General features: G+C 40.1%; 1 protein-coding gene across 1 annotated transcript in view; it reads right to left on the bottom strand.

Moving 5' to 3' along the window:
- The window catches only part of TTC6 (tetratricopeptide repeat domain 6), a 200,784-nt gene that overhangs the window by 44,638 nt on the left and 134,932 nt on the right, over window positions 1-21,214 (bottom strand). The window contains exon 21 of the mRNA XM_052660010.1: window positions 4,263-4,397. Within this exon, the coding sequence (XP_052515970.1) occupies window positions 4,263-4,397 (135 nt within the window). The remainder of the gene's footprint in view (window positions 1-4,262; window positions 4,398-21,214) is intronic.

Genomic DNA, 21,214 nt, shown 5'->3' with positions numbered 1-21,214 from the left:
TCTTGTTTCTTGAGGTATGCCTGTAATGCTATGAACTTTCCCCTTAGCACTGCTTTTATAGTGTCCCACAGGTTTTGGGTTGTTCTGTTTTCATTTTCATTCGTTTCTATGCATAATTTCTGTTTTGATTTCTTCTGTGATTTGTTGGTTGTTGTTCAGCCTCCATATGTTGGAATTTTTAATAGTTTTTCTCCTGGAACTGAGATCTAATCTTATTGCATTATGGTCAGAAAAGATGCTTGGAATGATTTCAATTTTTTTCAATTTACCAAGGTTAGATTTATGGCCCAGGATGTGATCTATCCTGGAGAAGGTTCCGTGAGCACTTGAGAAAAAGGTGAAATTCATTGTTTTGGGGTGAAATGTCCTATAGATATCAATTAGGTCTAACTGGTCTATTGTATCATTTAAAGGTTGTGTTTCTTTGTTAATTTTCTGTTTAGTTGATCTGTCCATAGGTGTGAGTGGGGTATCAAAGTCTCCCACTATTATTGCGTTATTGTTAATTTCCCCTTTCATACTTGTTAGCATTTGTCTTACATATTGCGGTGCTCCTATGTTGGGTGCATATATATTTATAATTCTTATATCTTCTTCTTGGATTCATCCTTTGATCATTCTGTAGTGGCCTTCTTTGTCTCTTTCACAGCCTTAAAGTCTATTTTATCTGATATGAGTATTGCTACTCCTGCTTTCTCTTGGTCTCTATTTGCGTGGAATATCTTTTTCCAGCCCTTCACTTTCAGTCTGTATGTGTCCCTTGTTTTGAGGTGGGTCTCTTGTAGACAACATATATAGGGATCTTGTTTTTGTATCTATTCAGCCAGTCTTTGTCTTTTGGTTGGGGCATTCAACCCATTTACATTTAAGGTAATTATTGATAAGTATGATCCCGTTGCCGTTTACTTCATTGTTTTAGGTTTGGGTTTATACGCTCTTTTTGTGTTTCCTGTCTAGAGAATATCCTTTAGCATTTGTTGGAGAGCTGGTTTGGTGGTGCTGAATTCTCTCAGCTTTTGCTGGTCTGGGAAGCTTTTGATTTCTCTTTCATATTTGAATGAGATCCTTGCTGGGTACAGTAATCTGGGCTGTAGGTTATTTTCTTTCATCACTTTAAGTATGTCTTGCCATTCCCTCCTGGCCTGAAGCGTTTCTGTTGAAAGATCAGCTGTTATCCTTACGGGAATCCCCTTGTGCGTTATTTGTTGTTTTTCCCTTGCCGCTTTTAATGTTTGTTCTTTGTGTTTGATCTTCGCTAATTTGATTAATATGTGTCTTGGGGTGTTTTGCCTTGGGTTTATCCTGTTTGGGGCTCTCTGGGTTTCTTGGACTTGGGTGATTATTTCCTTCCCCATTTTAGGGAAGTTTTCAACTATTATCTCCTCAAGTATTTTCTCATGGTCTTTCTTTTGGTCTTCTTCTTCTGGGACTCCTATAATTTGAATGTTGGAGCATTTCATATTGTCCTGGAGGTCTCTGAGATTGTCCTCATTTCTTTTAATTCATTTTTCTTTTTTCCTCTCTGATTCATTTATTTCTACCATTCTATCTTCTATTTCACTAATCCTATCTTCTGCCTCTGATATGCTACTATTGGTTGCCTCCAGAGTGTTTCTGATCTCATTTATTGCATTATTCATTATATATTGACTCTCTTTTATTTCTTCTAGGTCCTTGTGAAACCTTTCTTGCATCTTCTCAATCCTTGTCTCCAGGCTATTTATCTGTGATTTCATTTTGATGTCAAGATTTTGGATCATTTTCACTATCATTATTCAGAATTCTTTCTCAGGTAGATTCCCTATCTCTTCCTCTTTTGTTTGGTTTGGTGGGCATTTCTCCTGTTCCTTTACCTGCTGGGTATTCCTCTGTCTCATCATCTTGGTTATATTACTGTGTTTGGGGTGGCCTTTCTGTATTCTGGGAATTTGTGGAGTTCTCTTTATTATGGTTTTTCCTCGCTGTGGGTGGGGTTGTATCAGTGGCTTGTCAAGGTTTCTTGGTTAGGGAAGCTTGTGTCAGAGTTCTGGTGGGTAGAGCTGGATTTCTTTTCTCTGGAGTGCAATGAAGTGTCCAGTAATGAGTTATGAGATGTCCATGGTTTTGCAGTAACTTGAGCTGCCTGTATATTGAAGCTCAGGGTGTGTTCCTGAGTTGCTGGAGAATTTGCGTGGTATGTCTTGCTCTGGATTTTGTTGGCCCTTGGGTGGTGCTTGGTTTCAGTGTAGGTATGGAGGCATTTGATGAGCTCCTATCGATTAATGTTCCTTGGAGTCAGGAGTTCTCTGATGTTCTCAGGATTTGGACTTAAGCCTCCTGCTTCTGGTTTTCAGTTTTATTTTTACAGTAGCCTCAAGACTTCTCCATCGGGTGGCTCAGGACTGACAGCATCTTTGGAAGTCCACCATGCACCTTTCCTCTGTTAGGTTTGGTCCTCATGAGTGGTCACCGCTCCTATACTGGGCTGCCCTCACCCATCCTCACAGCCTGGCTGCTCTGACCCCGCCTGCAATCTGAGCGATTTTCTTATTGGAGTTCAAAATAGGTCATTAAGCAGCGGAGACAACTCACAACATCAACAATGCTTTTGGCCCTAGAACTGCTAATGAATGTACAACACAGTGGTGGTTCAAAAAGTTTTGCAAAGGAGACAAGAGACTTGAAGATGAGGAGCACAGTGGCTGGCCATTGGAAGTTGATAACGAAAACTGAGAACCATCATCAAAGCTGATCCTCTTACAACTACATGAGAAGTTGCCAAAGAACTCAACGTCAACCATTCTACAGTCATTCTTCATTTGAAGCAAATTGGAAAAAAGGCGAAAAAGTTTAATAAGTGGGTGTCTCATGAGCTGACTGGAAATCAAAAACATTGTTGTTCTGAAGTGTCATCTTCCCTTTATTCTACACAACAACGAACCATTTCTCAATCAGATTGTGACAAAAAGTAGACTTTATACAACTGGCAATGACTTGCTCAGTGGGTGGACAAAGAAGGTCCAAAGCACTTCCCAAAGCCAAACTTGCACCAAAAAAAGGTCATGCTCACTGTTTGGTGTTCTGCTGCTGGTCTGATCCACTACAGCTTTTTGAATCCCAGTGAAACCATTACATCTGATAAGTATGCTCAGCAAATCAATGAGATACACTGAAAACTGCAACACCTACAGCTAGCATCAGTCAACAGAAAGGGCCCAATTTTTCTCCATAACAGTGCCCAACTGCATGTTGCACAACCAATACTTCAAAAGTCGAACAAGTTGCACTACAAAGTTTTGCCTCATCCACCATATTCACTTGACCTCTTGCCAACTGACTACCACTTCTTCAAGCATCTTGACAACTTTTTAAAGGGAAAACACTTCCACAACCAGCAGGATGCAGAAAATGCTTTCCAAGAGTTCATCAAATCCTGAAGCACAGATTTTTACACTACAGGAATAAATAAACTTATTTCTTGTTGGCAAAAATATGTTGATTATAATGGTTCCTATTTTGATTAATAAAGATGTGTTTGATAAGGAACCCAAAGCTGGGGTTCTGTGACAACCTAGAGGGGTAGGATGGGGAAAGAGGTGAGAGAGAGGTTTAAGAGTGAGGGGACAGATATATACCTATGGCCAATTCATGTTGATGTATGGCAGAAACTGTCACAATGTTGTAGAGTAATTATCCTCCAATTAAAAATAAAATTAAATTAAAAAAAAATAAGGATTTGTTTGAGCCTAGCTAATAATGATTTAAAGTTCAAGGTCCAAAACTGCAATTACTTTTCCACCAACCTAATAGATAAATACTTAATAACTGAATAAACTGGTTTTCAATGAACCTGACCATCTTAACAGCCAATTTACTCTGATTTTAATTGTTCAGTTGTCAATATGGGAAATCAGTGTCCTAATCACTTTCCATTTATCCTGCATGACATTGATGTACTCAATGTACTGACAATGTGATAAGTAAATGTATACTAAGTGATGAAATTCTTTTGCTATAATAATTTCTTACAGTTAGATTTATTGTTTTGGTGGGAAACATGTCTTTAGAATATTGTCAACAAACAAGCATTAATAAAATGTGTTGAATAAATAAAACAACGTAGTAGGTTTTACAGTGTGCAGGCTGACTATAGTAAGCCAAGCTTTACCAGAAGCTTTGGTCTAGTCCCTCACTGCTTAGGTGGCCTTTGGAAATGAAACTGAACGTAAGGAAACAATTTCTAAAACCATGGAAAAACTTATATGCCTAAATACACAAAATACCAGTTGTAAGTTGCCTTCCTCCATGTAACATAGACCCAAGTGATACAGACAGTCTGCTGAAGCTGCTAAGGAACTCGGTCCTTTATCAGAATAAGAAATGAGATCCAATGCCTTTTTAAACATTCTCATGGCTTCCTATAATGATTTTAAAAAAGAGAGAGTGAGGGAAGGTAATGTTTCTCTATAATATTTATTTAACATGACAGCCTACATAATAAAGGGAATCCTGAGTACACAGCCTTACTCTCATTTCACATGAGGACACACAGATCTAGTAAAGACATGGATCTTGTCAGTGCATGGCGAGAGGACCCAGGTGGGGAGTCTGACCTACCCACGTGCCTGGCCTATAAGCAGGTATATCAGTAGGCTTACACAAATGGACTTTTGGAACTGTAATTTCTAAATTCTTTTCTTTTTTGTGAAAATTTATGTGAGTTTAATCTATGAAAAAGAGAGCCATACAAGACTAATTTCTAATTCTAAAGGGCATTTTCTCATAGTCTTCAATCAGACTTCAATTTATAGACCCATTTATGACCAGTTGCCTAGTAAGTCTCCTGAAGGGAATGCTGGCCAGCTGTTATGTAGTAAAAGTTCTCTACTGACAATCTCTGAGGCGGTTTTAATCACCCTTTATTTCATTCTGCTGTGCTCTCAAGGGAGTTCCATTGACATGAGGGAATAAACTAACATCAAAAATTACCCATTTAAACTATTCCGCCAAAAGAGTTGAAATTCATTAATGAAAAAAATTCAATTTCCCAGATAAAGACAGCTTTTCATAATTAGTGACTCTCTGTATTAACCTATACAGAAATGCAGATGCTTATGACTCTTTAGCCCACTTAATGACATGAAATTGCTAAAGAAATGATGAGGTTTAACTTGGATATGCGGTGTCCTGTGTGCCCACCATTGGTTTCTGCAATATATTTACAGTCCATCTCAACATTCAGTGGCTCAGCTGGTAAAGAATCTGCCTGCAAAGAGGGAAGACCTGGGTTCGATCCCTGGGTTGGGAAGATCCCCTGGAGAAGGTAACAGCTATCCACTCCAGTATTCTGGCCTGGAGAATTCCATGGACTGTATAGTTCATGGGGTTGTAAAGAGTTGGACATGACTGAGAGACTCACTTTCAACATTAAACGCAAGACCTTGCGACAGAAAAAACACCAATCAACTTCGCAGTTTCCCTCCTTTTTAATTTTCAAAGTCCCTCTATCTTCTTCATTTCCATCTCTTTCTCTCCTGCCTTTGGATGGTTTCCTTTCTTCTTCTCAGAGCTAACTCCTTAAGCTGTGCCTTTGACCCCAACTCCATCCCCACAGAAGCCTGCTAGTTCCTTCCACTTCTGAATCTCTGCCCCTTCATTGTCTCCTTGACTCCCTACAGTCTTCCATCACATTTACTTTAAAATGAACACATCTTCACTTCCTCCTGCTTTCTCCTTCAGCTGATGTCTCACCTCTCTTTCCTTCACTACTATTGAAAGTAGTGGTCATCCTTGCGAGGTTTACCAGGAAGGCCTATTTACATTCTAAACACAATACTGAGGGGGGCGGTCCTAAGATGGCAGAGGAATAGGATGGGGAGACCACTTTCTCCCACACAAATTCATCAAAAGAACATTTCAACACCGAGTAAATTCCACAAAACAACTTCTGAATGCCGGCAGAGGACATCAGGCACCCAGAAAAGCAACTCATTGTCTTTGAAGACAGGTAGGAAAAAATATAAAAGACAAAAAGAGACTAAAGAGGTAGGGAGGGAGCTTAGTTCCAGGAAGGGAGTCTTAAAAAGAAAGAAGTTTCCAAATACCAGGAAATATTCTCACTGCTGAGTCTGTGGCGAGCCTTGGAAGCACAGAGGGCAACATAACAGGGAGGAAAAATAAATAAATAAATAAACCCCACAGATTACGAGCCCAACAGTAACTCCCCCAGTGGAGAAGCAGCACAGATGCCTGCATCCGCCACTAGCAAGCTGGGGCTGGGCAGGGAGGTGCAGACTGCATTGCTTTACAAGGATCGGGCCCAAATGCCCCGTATGCCCTGAGTGTAACCAGAGCGAGCTAACTTGGGCTAGCAAACCAGGCTGTGGGATAGCTACCACGCAAAAAGCTCTAACATAAGACACTGCCAGGACCTTGCACAGAACAAAGGATGGAACAGAATTAGCCGGCTGCAGACCATCCCCCTCCGGTGACAGGCAGCCAGAGTCAGAAGGGCCAGAAGCAGGCAACAACAGCCCCAGAGAGACATTACCTACGAAACTGCAAACAGGCTTCTTTGCTAACTAAGACTTCTTGGGGTTCTGGACAGTCATCATCCGCCTGAGAAAGTACACCAGCTGTACACCCAGAAAACTGAGTAGCAAGGACGGGAGAGGCGATAAGTCGCAGTGACCGCACTCGCCAAACACCTGAGCTACTCGGACCTGGGAAGGGCACAAAACACAGTCCCAACCAGTCTGCGCCTCTGGGGGCTACCTGAGTGCCTGAGCCTGAGCGGCTTAGACCTGGGAGGTGCATGCAGCCCAGGGCCGGCCTCAGACGGTTCCCAGTGGAGCAATCTAGAGCCTGATCTGTGTGTGCCGTGAGCAGGGGCAGGCCCAGCGTGGCTGGGACACTGCAAGCACTCGCCAGTGTTATTTGTTTGCAGCATCCCTCCCTCCCCACAGTGCAACTGAACAAGTGAGCCTATAAAAAACTGCCCACCACTGCCCCCCTTGTGTCAGGGCAGAAATCGGACACTGAAGAGACTAGCAAATAGAAGAAGCTAAAACAGAGGGAACCGCCTTTGAAGTGACAGGTGCAATAGATTAAAATCCTGTCATTAGTACCCACTACATAGGAAGGGGCCTATAGATCTTGAGAAATATAAGCCAGACCAAGGAACTATCCAAAAATGAACTGACCCCACACTGCCCACAACACCACCAGAGAAAGTCCTAGATATATCTTTACCATTTTTACAGTCATTCTTTTTTTTTTATGTTTGTTTTTTCTTCCTTTTCTTCTTTTTTTTAACACTTTTTAATTTTTAAGTCCTCTATTTCTCCTTTAGTTTTCATTTTTATAACCTGCTATTACTTTCCTCCCCCCAAAAAAAGACCCTATTTTTAAAGCAAACTTCGTATATATTTTTTATTTTTTATTGCCTTTTTAAATAATTCTTGTGACTTTGTTTTTTTTCTTTTCCTTTTTTCTTCTTCTTGTTCTATTTTTTAATATTGTATTTTTGAAAATACAATCTCTACTCTAGATTTTTAATCCTTGCTTTTTGGTATTTGTTATCAATTTTGTACCTTCAAAAACACAATCTTCAGTACCCATTTATACTTGAGAGCGAGATTACTGGCCTGACTCCTCTCTCCTCCTTTGGGCTCTCCTTTTTCTCCACTAGATCGCCCCTGTCTCCTCCCTCCCCCTTTTCTTCTCTACCCAACTCTGCGAATCTCTGTGTGTTCCAGACAGTGGAGAACTCTTAGGGAACTGACTACTGGCTGGATCTGTCTCTCTCCTTTTCATTCCCCTCTTTTATACTCCTGACCACCTTTGTCTCCATCCTCCCTCTCCTCCTCTCTGTATAATTCTGTGAACATCTCTGAGTGGTCCAGACTGTGGAGTACTCATAAGGAAGTGATTACTGGCTAGCTAGCTCTCTCCTCTTTTGATCCCACCTCATCTCATTCAGGTCACCTCCAACTCCCCCCTCCCTCTTTTCTTCTCCATGTAACTCTGTGAACCTCTCTGGGTGTCCCTCAATGTGGAGAAACTTTTCATCTTTAACCTAGATGGTTTACCAATGGTGCGATATAGAAGGGGAAGTCTTGAGACAACTGTAAAAATAAAACTGAAAACCAGAAGCAGGAGGCTTAAGTCCAAATCCTGAGAACATCAGAGAACTCCTGACTCCAAGGAACACTAATCAATAGGAGCTCATCAAACACCTCCATACCTACACTGAAACCAAGCCATCACCCAAGGGCCAACAAGTTCCAGAGCAAGCCATACCACGCAAATTCTCCAGCAACTCAGGAACACAGCCCTGAGCTTCAATATACAGGCAACTCAAAGGTACTTCAAAACCACTGACATCTCATAACTCATTACTGGACACGTCATTGCACTCCAGAGAGAAGAAATCCAGCTCTACCCACCAGAACTCTGACACAAGCTTCCCTAACCAAGAAACCTTGACAAGCCACTGATACAAACCCACCCATGGTGAGGAAACTCCACAATAAAGAGAACTCCAGAAATTCCCAGAATACAGAAAGGCCACCCAAAACACAGTAATATAACCAAGATGAAGAGACAGAGGAATACCCAGCAAGTAAAGGAACAGGAGAAATGCCCACCAAACCAAACAAAAGAGGAGAAGATAGGGATCTACCAGACAAAGAATTCCAAATAATGATAGTGAAAGTGATCCAAAATCTTGACATCAAAATGGAATCACAGATAAATAGCCTGGAGACAAGGATTGAGAAGATGCAAGAAAGGTTTCACAAGGACCTAGAAGAAATAAAAAGAGTCAATATATAATGAATAATGCAATAAATGAGATCAGAAACACTCTGGAGGCAACCAATAGTAGAATATCGGAGGCAGAAGATAGGATTAGTGAAATAGAAGATAGAATGGTAGAAACAAATGAATCAGAGAGGAAAAAAAAAACGAATTAAAAGAAATGAGGACAATCTCAGAGACCTCCAGGACAATATGAAATGCTCCAACATTCAAATTATAGGAGTCCCAGAAGAAGAAGACCAAAAGAAAGACCATGAGAAAATACTTGAGGAGATAATAGTTGAAAACTTCCCTAAAATGGGGAAGGAAATAATCACCCAAGTCCAAGAAACCCAGAGAGCCCCAAACAGGATAAACCCAAGGCAAAACACCCCAAGACACATATTAATCAAATTAGCGAAGATCAAACACAAAGAACAAATATTAAAAGCGGCAAGGGAAAAACAACAAATAATGCACAAGGGGATTCCCGTAAGGATAACAGCTGATCTTTCAACAGAAACGCTTCAGGCCAGGAGGGAATGGCAAGACATACTTAAAGTGATGAAAGAAAATAACCTACAGCCCAGATTACTGTACCCAGCAAGGATCTCATTCAAATATGAAAGAGAAATCAAAAGCTTCCCAGACCAGCAAAAGCTGAGAGAATTCAGCACCACCAAACCAGCTCTCCAACAAATGCTAAAGGATATTCTCTAGACAGGAAACACAAAAAAAGCATATAAAACCAAATGCAAAAACAATAAAGTAAATGGCAACGAGACCATACTTATCAATAATTACCTTAAATGTAAATGGGTTGAATGCCCCAACCAAAAGACAAAGACTGGCTGAATGGATACAAAAACAAGATCCCTATATATGTTGTCTACAAGAGACCCACCTCAAAACAAGGGACACATACAGACTGAAAGTGAAGGGCTGGAAAAAGATATTCCACGCAAATAGAGACCAAGAGAAAGCAGGAGTAGCAATACTCATATCAGATAAAATAGACTTTAAGGCTGTGAAAGAGACAAAGAAGGCCACTACAGAATGATCAAAGGATGAATCCAAGAAGAAGATATAAGAATTATAAATATATATGCACCCAACATAGGAGCACCGCAATATGTAAGACAAATGCTAACAAGTATGAAAGGGGAAATTAACAATAACGCAATAATAGTGGGAGACTTTGATACCCCACTCACACCTATGGACAGATCAACTAAACAGAAAATTAACAAAGAAACACAACCTTTAAATGATACAATAGACCAGTTAGACCTAATTGATATCTATAGGACATTTCACCCCAAAACAATGAATTTCACCTTTTTCTCAAGTGCTCACGGAAACTTCTCCAGGATAGATCACATCCTGGGCCATAAATCTAACCTTGGTAAATTGAAAAAAATTGAAATCATTCCAAGCATCTTTTCTGACCATAATGCAATAAGATTAGATCTCAGTTCCAGGAGAAAAACTATTAAAAATTCCAACATATGGAGGCTGAACAACAACCAACAAATCACAGAAGAAATCAAAACAGAAATTATGCATAGAAACGAATGAAAATGAAAACAGAACAACCCAAAACCTGTGGGACACTATAAAAGCAGTGCTAAGGGGAAAGTTCATAGCATTACAGGCATACCTCAAGAAACAAGAAAAAAGTCAAATAAGTAACCCAACTCTACACTTAAAGCAATTAGAAATGAAATGGATAACCCCAGGGTTAGTAAAAGGAAAGAAATCTTAAAAATTAGGGCAGAAATAAATGCAAAAGATACAAAAGAGACCATAGCAAAAATCAACAAAGCCAAAAGCTGGTTCTTTGAAAGGAAAAATAAAATTGACAAACCATTAGCCAGACTCATCAAGAAACAAAGCGAGAAAAATCAAATCAATAGAACTAGAAATGAAAATGGAGAGATCACAACAGACAACACAGAAAAACAAAGGATCATAAGAGACTACTATCAGCAATTATATGCCAATAAAATGGACAACGTGGAAGAAATGGACAAATTCTTAGAAAAGTACAACTTTCCAAAACTGAACCAGGAAGAAATAGAAAATCTTAACAGACCCATCACAAGCCCGGAAATTGAAACTGTAATCAGAAATCTTCCGGCAAACAAAAGCCCAGGTCCAGACGGCTTCACAGCTGAACTCTACCAAAAATTTCGAGAAGAGCTAACACCGATCCTACTCAAACTCTTCCAGAAAATTGCAGAGGAAGGTAAACTTTCAAACTCATTCTATGAGGCCACCATCACCCTAATACCAAAACCTGATGAAGATGCCACAAAAAAAGAAAACTACAGGCCAATATCACTGATGAACATAGATGCAAAAATCCTTAACAAAATTCTAGCAATCAGAATCCAACAGCACATTAAAAAGATCCTACACCATGACCAAGTGGGCTTTATCCCAGGGATGCAAGGATTCTTCAATATCCGCAAATCAATCAATGTAATTCACCACATTAACAAATTGAAAAATAAAAGCCATATGATTCTCTCAGTAGATGCAGAGAAAGCCTTTGACAAAATTCAACATCCATTTATGATAAAAGCTCTCCAGAAAGCAGGAATAGAAGCAACATACCTCAACATAATAAAAGCTATCTATGACAAACCCACAGCAAACATTTTCCTCAACGGTGAAAAATTGAAAGCATTTTCCCTAAATTCAGAAACAAGACAAGGGTGCCCACTTTCACCGCTGCTATTCAACATCATTCTGGAAGTTTTGGCCACAGCAATCAGAGCAGAAAAATAAACAAAAGGAATCCAAATTGGAAAAGAAGAAGTAAAACTCTCACTGTTTGCAGATGACATGATCCTCTACATAGAAAACCCTAAAGACTCCACCAGAAAATTACTAGAGCTAGTCAATGAATATAGTAAAGTTGCAGGATATAAAATCAACACACAGAAATCCCTTGCATTCCTATACACTAGTAATGAGAAAGTAGGAAAAGAAATTAAGGAAACAATTCCATTCACCATTGCAACGAAAAGAATAAAATACTTGGGAATATATCTACCTAAAGAAACGAAAGACCTATATATAGAAAATTATAAAACACTGATGAAAGAAATCAAAGAGGACACTAATAGATGGAGAAATATACCACGTTCATGGATCGGAAGAATCAATATAGTGAAAATGAGTATACTACCCAAAGCAATCTACAGATTCAATGCAATCCCTATCAAGCTACCAGCGGTATTTTTCACAGAGCTAGAACCAATAATTTCACAATTTGTATGGAAATACAAAAAACCTCGAATAGCCAAAGCAGTCTTGAGAAAGAAGAATGGAACTGGAGGAATCAACCTGCCTGACTTCAGGCTCTACTACAAAGCCACAGTCATCAAGACAGTATGGTACTGGCACAAAGACAGAAATATAGGTCAGTGGAACAAAATAGAAAGCCCAGAGATAAATCCACACACCTATGGACACCTTATCTTCGACAAAGGAGGCAAGAGTATACAATGGATTAAAGACAGTCTCTTTAACAAGTGGTGCTGGGAAAACTGGTCAACCACTTGTAAAAGAATGAAACTAGAACACTTTCTGACACCATACACAAAAATAAACTCAAAATGGATTAAAGATCTAAATGTAAGACCAGAAACTATAAAACTCCTAGAGGAGAACATAGGCAAAACACTCTCCGACATACATCACAGCAGAATCCTCTATGATCCACCTCCCAGAATATTGGAAATAAAAGCAAAAATAAACAAATGGGACCTAATTAAACTTAAAAGCTTCTGCACAACAAAGGGAACTATAAGCAAGGTGAAAAGACAGCCTTCTGTTGGGAGAAAACAATAGCAAATGAAGCAACTGACAAACAACTAAACTCAAAAATATACAAGCAACTCCTGCAGCTCAATTCCAGAAAAATAAATGACCCAATCAAAAAATGGGTCAAAGAACTAAATAGACATTTCTCCAAAGAAGACATGCGGATGGCTAACAAACACATGAAAAGATGCTCAACATCACTCATTATCAGAGAAATGCAAACCAAAACCACAATGAGGTACCACTTCACACCAGTCAGAATGGCTGCAATCCAGAAGTCTACAAGCAATAAATGCTGGAGAGGGTGTGGAGAAAAGGAAACCCTCTTACACTGTTGGTGGGAATGCAAATTAGTACAGCCACTATGGAGAACAGTGTGGAGATTCCTTCAAAAACTGGAAATAGAACTGCCTTATGACCCAGCAATCCCACTGCTGGGTATACACACAGAGGAAACCAGAATTGAAAGAGACATGTGTACTCCAATGTTCATCGCAGCACTGTTTATAATAGCCAGGACATGGAAACAACCTAGATGTCCATCAGCAGATGAATGGATAAGAAAGCTGTGGTACATATACACAATGGAGTATTACTCAGCCATCAAAAAGAATACATTTGAATCAGTTCTAATGAGGTGGATGAAACTGGAGCTGATTATACAGAGTGAAGTCAGCCAGAAAGAAAAACACCAATACAGTATACTAACACATATATATGGAATTTAGAAAGATGGTAACAATAACCCTTGTATGTGAGACAGCAAAAGAGACGCAGATGTACAGAACAGCCTTTTTGACTCTGTGGGAGAGGGAGAGGGTGGGATGATTTGGGAGAATGGCATTGAAACATGTATAATATCATATAAGAAATGAATCACCAGTCTAGGTTCGATGCAGGATACAAGATGCTTGGGGCTGGTGCACTGGGATAACCCAGAGGGATGGTATGGGGAGAGAGGTGGGAGAGGGGGTTCAGGAGTGGGAACTTAAGAAACCCGTGGCAGATTCATGTTGATGTACGGCAAAAACAACACAGTATTGTAAAGTTAAAAAAAAAAAAAAAGAACATTAGAATTATAAAGTACTGAAGAAATCTATAAAAGAAAACATTCAAACCTTTTCCTCTAGAGATTAAAAAGATAAATAAATAAATAAATAAGCAAACACAACACTCTGGTGGCAATGTGGATAAAAACTTTGAAGAGTTATAAGACTATTATATTAAGTCAAGCAAACTAAAAATATGTTCTGAATTAGGACTAATGACCAGAGAAATAGAGAAAGGAAGTGGATTTGAGAGACATATTTAGAAAGTAGATCCAAGAGAACATGACTATTGATTTAGTATAAAGTGCAAACAAAAGTGACCTCGGATTTCTAGCAAAGCAATGTCAGGGAGGCAGGGAGGTTAAAGGAAATTTAGGGTTATTCCCAAGAAGGAATTCAATATCATAAAGGTGTCAATTATCCCTAAAATAACCTAGAGAGTCAATGCAATTCATCAAAATTCCAGCAGGATTTCTTGTTGCTGTTGTTTTTATTGAGGCATAGTGGCAACCCACTACAGTGTTCTTGCCTGGAAAACCCCACAGACAGGAGCCTGGAGGGCTACAGTTCATGTGATCACAAAGAGTCAGACACAACTGAACGACTGAGCATAGATATTTACAGTAGTGTTAGTTTCTGCTGTACAAAGAAGTGAATCAGCTATATGCATACATATATCCCTTCCTTCTTGGACCTCCCTCCCTTCCACCCCTATCCCACCCATCTGGGTCATTTTAGAGCACTGAGCTGAGTTCCCTGGGCTATACAGCAGGTTCCCACTAGGGTTTTTAATGACTCTTGACAAGCTAAATTTTAAATGTGTATGGAGGAGTAAAAGGCTGAAAAATAACCAGGGATTTCCTGAAAAAATATGGTGTGATGACTTGCTCTACCAGATGTCAAAAATTACAATAAAGCAACAGTAATTAAGACATTGTATTATTAAGCCAGGGGTAGAAATTCTGACCAAAGGAACAGAATAGAGAGCCCAAAATCAGTCCCACACATACATGAAAAGCTACAAAAGGACAGATGTACTACTTAAATCTTTGATTGAGGAGAACACTTCAGTAAATGATACTGGAACATCTGAGTATCCATATGGGGAAAATTGAAATTTTATCAATATCTCACATCAAAAATATCTATTTAAGGTAGAGAGAGATCTTAAACTGGAGAAGGGAATGGCAAACCACTTCAGTATTCTTGCCTTGAGAACCCCATGAACAGTATAAAAAGGCAAAAAGATAGGACATTGAAAGATGTACTCCGCAGGTCGGTAGGTGCCCAATATGCTACTGGAGGTCAGTGGAGACATAACTCCAGAAAGAATGAAAACATGGAGCCAAAGCAAAAACAACGCCCTCTGGTCACAGAAGTAAAGTCCAATGCTGTAAAGTCAATACTGCATAGGAACAAGGAATGTTAGGTCCATGAATCACGGTAAATGGGAAGTGGTCAAACAGGAGATGGCAAGAGTGAATATCGACATTTTAGGAATCAGTGAACTAAAATGGACCGGAACGGGTGAATTTAACACAGAGGACCATTACATCTACTATTGTGGCCAACATTCCTTTAGAAGAAATGGAGTAGCCATCATAGTCAACAAAAGAGTCCAAAATGCAGTACTTGGATGCAATCTCAAAAATGACAGAATGATCTCTTCTCATCTCAAAGGCAAAACATTCAATATCATGGTAATCCAAGTCTATGCCCCAACCAGTAACGCTGAAGAAGCTGAAGTTGAATGGTTCTATAAAGACCTACAAGACCTTTTAGAACTAACATCCAAAAAAGATATCCTTCTCATCATAGGGGAATGGAATTCAAAAGTAGGATGTCAAGAGATACCTGGAGTAACAGGAAATTTGGCCTTGGAATACAAAATGAACCATGGCAAAGGCTAGCGGAGTTTTGCCAAGAGAACGCACTGGTCATAGCAAACACCCTCTTCCAACAACACAAGAGATGTCCCTACATATGAACATCATTAGATGGCCAACACCGAAATCAGACTGATTATATTCTTTGCAGCCAAAGATGGAGAAGCTCTATACAGTCAGCAAAAACAAGACCAGGAGATGACTGTGGCTCAGATCATGAACTCCTTATTGCCAAATTCAGACTTAAATTGAAGAAAGTAGGGAAAACCCCTAGACCATTCAGGTATAACCTAAATCAAACCCCTTATGATTATATAGTGGAAGTGAGAAATAGATTCAAGGGATTAGATCTAATAAACAGAGTGCGTGAAGAACTATGGACGGAGGTTCAGGACTTTGTACAGTAGGCAGTGATCAAGATCAACCCCAAGAAAAAGAAATGCAAAAAGGCAAAATGGTTGTCTGAGGAGGCCTTACAAATAGCTGAGAAAAGGAGAGAAGTGAAAGGCAAAGGAGAAAAGGAAAGATATAAGCATCTGAATGCAGAGTTCGAAAGAATAGCAAGGAGAGAAAAGAAAGTCTTCCTCAGCAATCTATGCAAAGAAATAGAGGAAAACAATAGAATGAGAAACTAGACATCTCTTCAAGAAATTAGATACCAAGGAAACTTTTCATGCAAAGATGGGCTCGATAAAGGACAGAAATGGTAGGGATCTAACAGAAGCAGAAGATATTAAGAAGAGGTAGCAAGAATACACAGAAGACTTGTACAAAAAAATCTTCATGACCCAGATAATCACGATGATGTGATCACTCACCTAGAGCCAGACATCCTGGAATGTGAAGTCAAGTGGGCCTTAGGAAGCATCACTACGAACAAAGCTAGTGGAGGTGATAGAATTCCAGTGGAGCTATTTCAAATCCTAAAAGATGATGCTGTCAAAGTGCTGCACTCAATATGCCAGCAAATTTGGAAAACTCAGTAGTGGCCACAGGACTGGAAAAGGTCAGTTTTCCTTCCAATCCCAAAGAAAGGCAATGTCAAAGAATGCTCAAACTACTGCACAATTGTACTCATCTCACACACTAGTAAAATAATGCTCAAAATTCTCAAAGCCAGGCTTCAACAGTACATGAAACATGAACTTCCATGTACTTCAAGCTGGATTTAGAAAGGTAGAGAAAACAGAGAGCAAATGCCAACATCTATTAGATCATCCAGAAACCAAGGGAGTTCCATAAAAACATCTACTCCTGCTTTATTGACTATGCCAAAGACTTTGACTATGTATATCACAACAAACTCTGGAAAATGCTTCAAGAGATGGGAATACCAGACCACTTTACCTGCCTCCTGAGAAATCTGTATGCAGGTCAAGAAGCAACAGTTAGAACCAGAGATGGAACAACAGACTGGTTCCAAATTGGGAAAGGAGTACATCAAGGCTGTATATTGTCACCCTGCTTATTTAACTTATATGCAGAATATCTCATGGGAAATGCCCAGTCTGGATGAAGCACAAGCTAGAATCAAGATTGCTGGGAGAAATATCAATAACCTCAGATATGCAGATGATGGCTGCATGGCTCAGGAGTGGCAGCTGCATGGCACAGGAGCTACCTCACGTCCAAGGTCAGGAGCTGCAGCCGTGAGAGGATAACACCACGTCCAAGGTAGGGAGTAGCAGCTGTGCTTTCCTGGAGCAGCCGTGAAGAGATACCCCATGTCCAAGGTAGTAAGAGAAATGCAAGTAAGATGGCAGGTGCTGAGAGAGGGCACTAGAGGGCTGATAGACTGAAACCACAATCACAGACAACTAGCCAATCTGATCACATGGACCACAGCCTTGTCTAACTCCATAAAACTAAGCCATGTCATGAGGGGCCACCCAAGATGGACGGGTCATGGTGGAGAGGTCAGACAGAATGTGGTCCACTGGAGAAGGGAATGGAAAACCACTTCAGTGTTTTGCTTTGAGAGCCCCATGAACAGTATGAGAAGGCAAAGAGACAGGACACCAAAAGATGAACTCCCCAGGTCGGTAGGTGCCCAATATGCCACTGGAGATCAGTGGAGACATAATTCCAGAAACAATGGAGGGATGGAGCCAAAGCAAAAACAACACCCAGTTGTGGATGGGACTGGTGATAGAAGCAAGGTCCAATGCTGTAAAGAACAACATTGCATAGGAACCTGGAATGTTAGTTCCATGAATCAAGGTAAATGGGAAGTGATCAAACAGGAGATAGCAAGAGTGAATGCCGACATTCTCAGAATCAGCAAACTAAGATGGACTGGAATGGGTGAATTTACCTCAGAGGACCATTATATCTACTACTGTGGGAAGGAATCCCTTAGAAGAAATGGTGTAGCCATCATAGTCAACAAGAGAGTTCAAAATGCAGTACTTGGATGCAATCTCAAAAACAACAGAATGATCTCTGTTCATTTCCAAGGCAAACCATTCAACATCATGGTAATCCAAGTCTATGCCCCGACCAATAACGCTGAAGAAGCTGAAGTTAAATGGTTCTATGAAAACCTACAAGACTTTTTAGAACTAAACCCAAAAAAGTACATCAAGGCTGTATATCCTTTTCATTATAGGGGACTGGAATGCAAAAGTAGGAAGTCAAGAAACACCTGGAGTAACAGGCAAATTAGGCCTTGGAATACGGAATGAAGAAGGCAAAGGCTATTAGAGTTTTGCCAAGAGAACGCACTGGTCATAGCAAACACCCTCTTCCAACAACAAAAGAGACAACTCTACACATGGACATCACCAGATGGCCAACACCAAAGTCAGACTGATTATATTCTTTGCAGCCAAAGATGGAGAAGCTCTATACAGTCAGCAAAAACAAGACCAGGAGCTGACTGTGGCTCAGATCATGAACTCCTTATTGCCAAATTCAGACTTAAATCGAAGAAAGTTGAGAAAACCACTAGTCCATTCAGGTATGACCTAAATCAAAACCCTTATGATTATACAGTGGAAGTGAGAAATAGGTTTAAGGGCCTAGATCTGATAGACAGAGTGCCTGATGAACTATGGACGGAGGTTCGAGACATTGTACCGGAGACAGGGAGGAAGACTGTTCCCAAGAAAAAGAAATGCAAAAAAGCAAAATGGCAATCTGAGGAGGCCTCACAAATAGCTGTGAAAAGAAGAGAAGTGAAAAGCAAAGGAGAAAAGCAAAGATATTCCCATTTGAATGCAGAGTTCCAAAGAATAGCAAGGAGAGATAACAAAGCCTTTCTCAGTGATCAATGCAAAGAAACAGAGGAAAACAATAGAACAGGAAAGACTAGAGACGTCTTCAAGAAAATTAGAGATACCAAGGGAACATTTCATGCAAAGATGGGCTCAATAAAGGACAGAAATGGTAGGGACCTAACAGAAGCAGAAGATATGAAGAAGAGGTAGCAAGAATATACAGAACTGTACAAAAAAAATCTTTACACTCCAGATAGTTACAATGGTGTGATCACTCACCTAGAGCCTGACATCCTGGAATGTGAAGTCAAGGGGGCCTTAGGAAGCATCACCACGAACAAAGCTAGTGGAGGTGATGGAATTCCAGTAGAGCCATTTCAAATCCTGAAAGATGATGCTGTGAAAGTGCTGCACTCAATATGCCAGCAAATTTGGAAAACTCAGCAGTGGCCACAGAACTGGAAAAGGTCAGTTTTCCTTCCAATCCCAAAGAAGGGCAATGCAAAAGAATGCTCAAACTACCGCACAACTGCACTCATTTCACACACAAGTAAAGTAATGCTCAAAATTCTCCAAGCCAGGCTTCAGCAATACATGAACTGTGAACTTCCAGATGTTCAAGCTGGTTTTAGAAAAGGCAGAGGAACCAGAGATCAAATTGCCAACATTCTCTGGATCATCGAAAAAGCAAGAGAGTTCCAGAAAACCATCTATTTCTGCTTTATTGACTATGCCAAACCCTTTGACTGTGTGGATCACAATAAACTGTGGAACATTCTGAAAGAGATGGGAATACCAGACCACCTGACCTGCCTCTTGAGAAATCTGTATGCAGGTCAGGAAGCAACATTTAGAACTGGACATGGGACAACAGACTGGTTCCAAATAGGAAAAGGAGTACGTCAAGGCTGTATATTGTCACCCTGCTTATTTAATTTATGTGTAGAGTACCTCATGTGAAATGCTGGGCTGGATGAAGCACAAGCTGGAATCAAGATTGCTGGGAGAAATATCAATAACCTCAGATATGCAGATGACACTACCCTTATGGCATAAAGTGAAGAAGAACAAAGGAGCCTCTTGATGAAAGTGAAAGAGGAGAGTGAAAAAGCTGGCTTAAAGCTCAACATTCAGAAAACTAAGATCATGGCATCCAGTCCCATCACTTCATGGAAACTAGATGGGGAAACAATGGAAACAGTGAGAGACTTTATTTTGGGGAGCTCCAAAAATCACTGCAGATGGTGACTGCAGCCATGAAATTAAAAGACACTTGCTCCTTGGAAAAAAAAAGCTATGACCATCCTAGACAGCATATTAAAAAGCAGAGACATTACTTTGCCAACAAAGGTCTTTTTACTCATAGCTATGGCTTTTCCAGTAGTCATGTATGGATGTAAGAGTTGGATTATAAGGAAAGCTGAATGTCAAAGAATTGATGCTTTTGAACTGTGGTGTTTGAGAAGACTCTTGAGACTCCCTTGGACTGCAAGGAGATCGAACCAGTCAATCCTTAAAGGAAATCAGTCCTGAATATCCACTGGAAGGACTGATGCTGATGCTGAAACTCCAATATTTTGGCAACCTGATGCGAAGAACTGACTCACTGGAAAAGACTCCGATGCTGGCAAAGATTGAAGGCAGGAGGAGAAGGGGATGACAGAGGATGAGATGATTGGATGGCATCACCAATTTGCTGGACATGAGTTTGAGCAACCTCCAGGAGCTGGTGAGGGACAGGGAAGCCTGGCGTGCTGCAGTCCATGGGGTCACAAAGAGTTGGACATGACTGAGTAACTGAACTGAACTGAGATCTTAAATTTGAATAGCAAAACTTTTAAACTCTTAGAAGAAATTATTGGGAAATATCTTACGACCCTCCAGTGTTCTTGCCTGGAGAAACCCAGGGACAGGGGAGCCTGGCGGGCTGCCGTCTCTGGGGTCGCAAAGAGTCAGACACGACTGAAGCTACTTAGCAGCAGCAGCAGTAGCAGCAGCTGGTGTAGAAAGGGAATTTTTAAACAAGAACTTTTTAAAAATATTTTTTATTTATTTATTTGACTGTGTCTGGTTGTGGCATGTGGGATCTAGTTAGCTGGCCAGGAATCGAACCCAGACCCCCTGCACTGGGAGCACAGAGTCTTTGCCATTGGACCTCTGGGAAAGTCCAAAGAAGAATTTTTTTAAGGCTGTGACAATGAAACAAAAAGTAGATATAGTCAACTACATTAAAATTAAGACCCCCTGCTCATTAAAAGACATCATAAAGAAAATTTAAAAAGCTGGCACAAATTTTAAGAGAATATATGACACACATGCCACCAACCAAGGATTCATACACAGAACTTATTTTTTTCAATGCCAAAAATCAATGTGAACAAGACAAACAAAAATGTGTACAGGAAATTGATAGAACAGTAAATGTGAGCAGCTATTAACCTATAAAATG

The sequence above is a fragment of the Budorcas taxicolor genome, chromosome 21, assembly GCF_023091745.1.
Source record: "Budorcas taxicolor isolate Tak-1 chromosome 21, Takin1.1, whole genome shotgun sequence".
NCBI classification, from domain to species: domain Eukaryota; kingdom Metazoa; phylum Chordata; class Mammalia; order Artiodactyla; family Bovidae; genus Budorcas; species Budorcas taxicolor.
The sequence above is the reverse complement of the archived record's forward strand: the minus strand, read 5'-3'. Positions and strand labels throughout refer to the sequence as shown.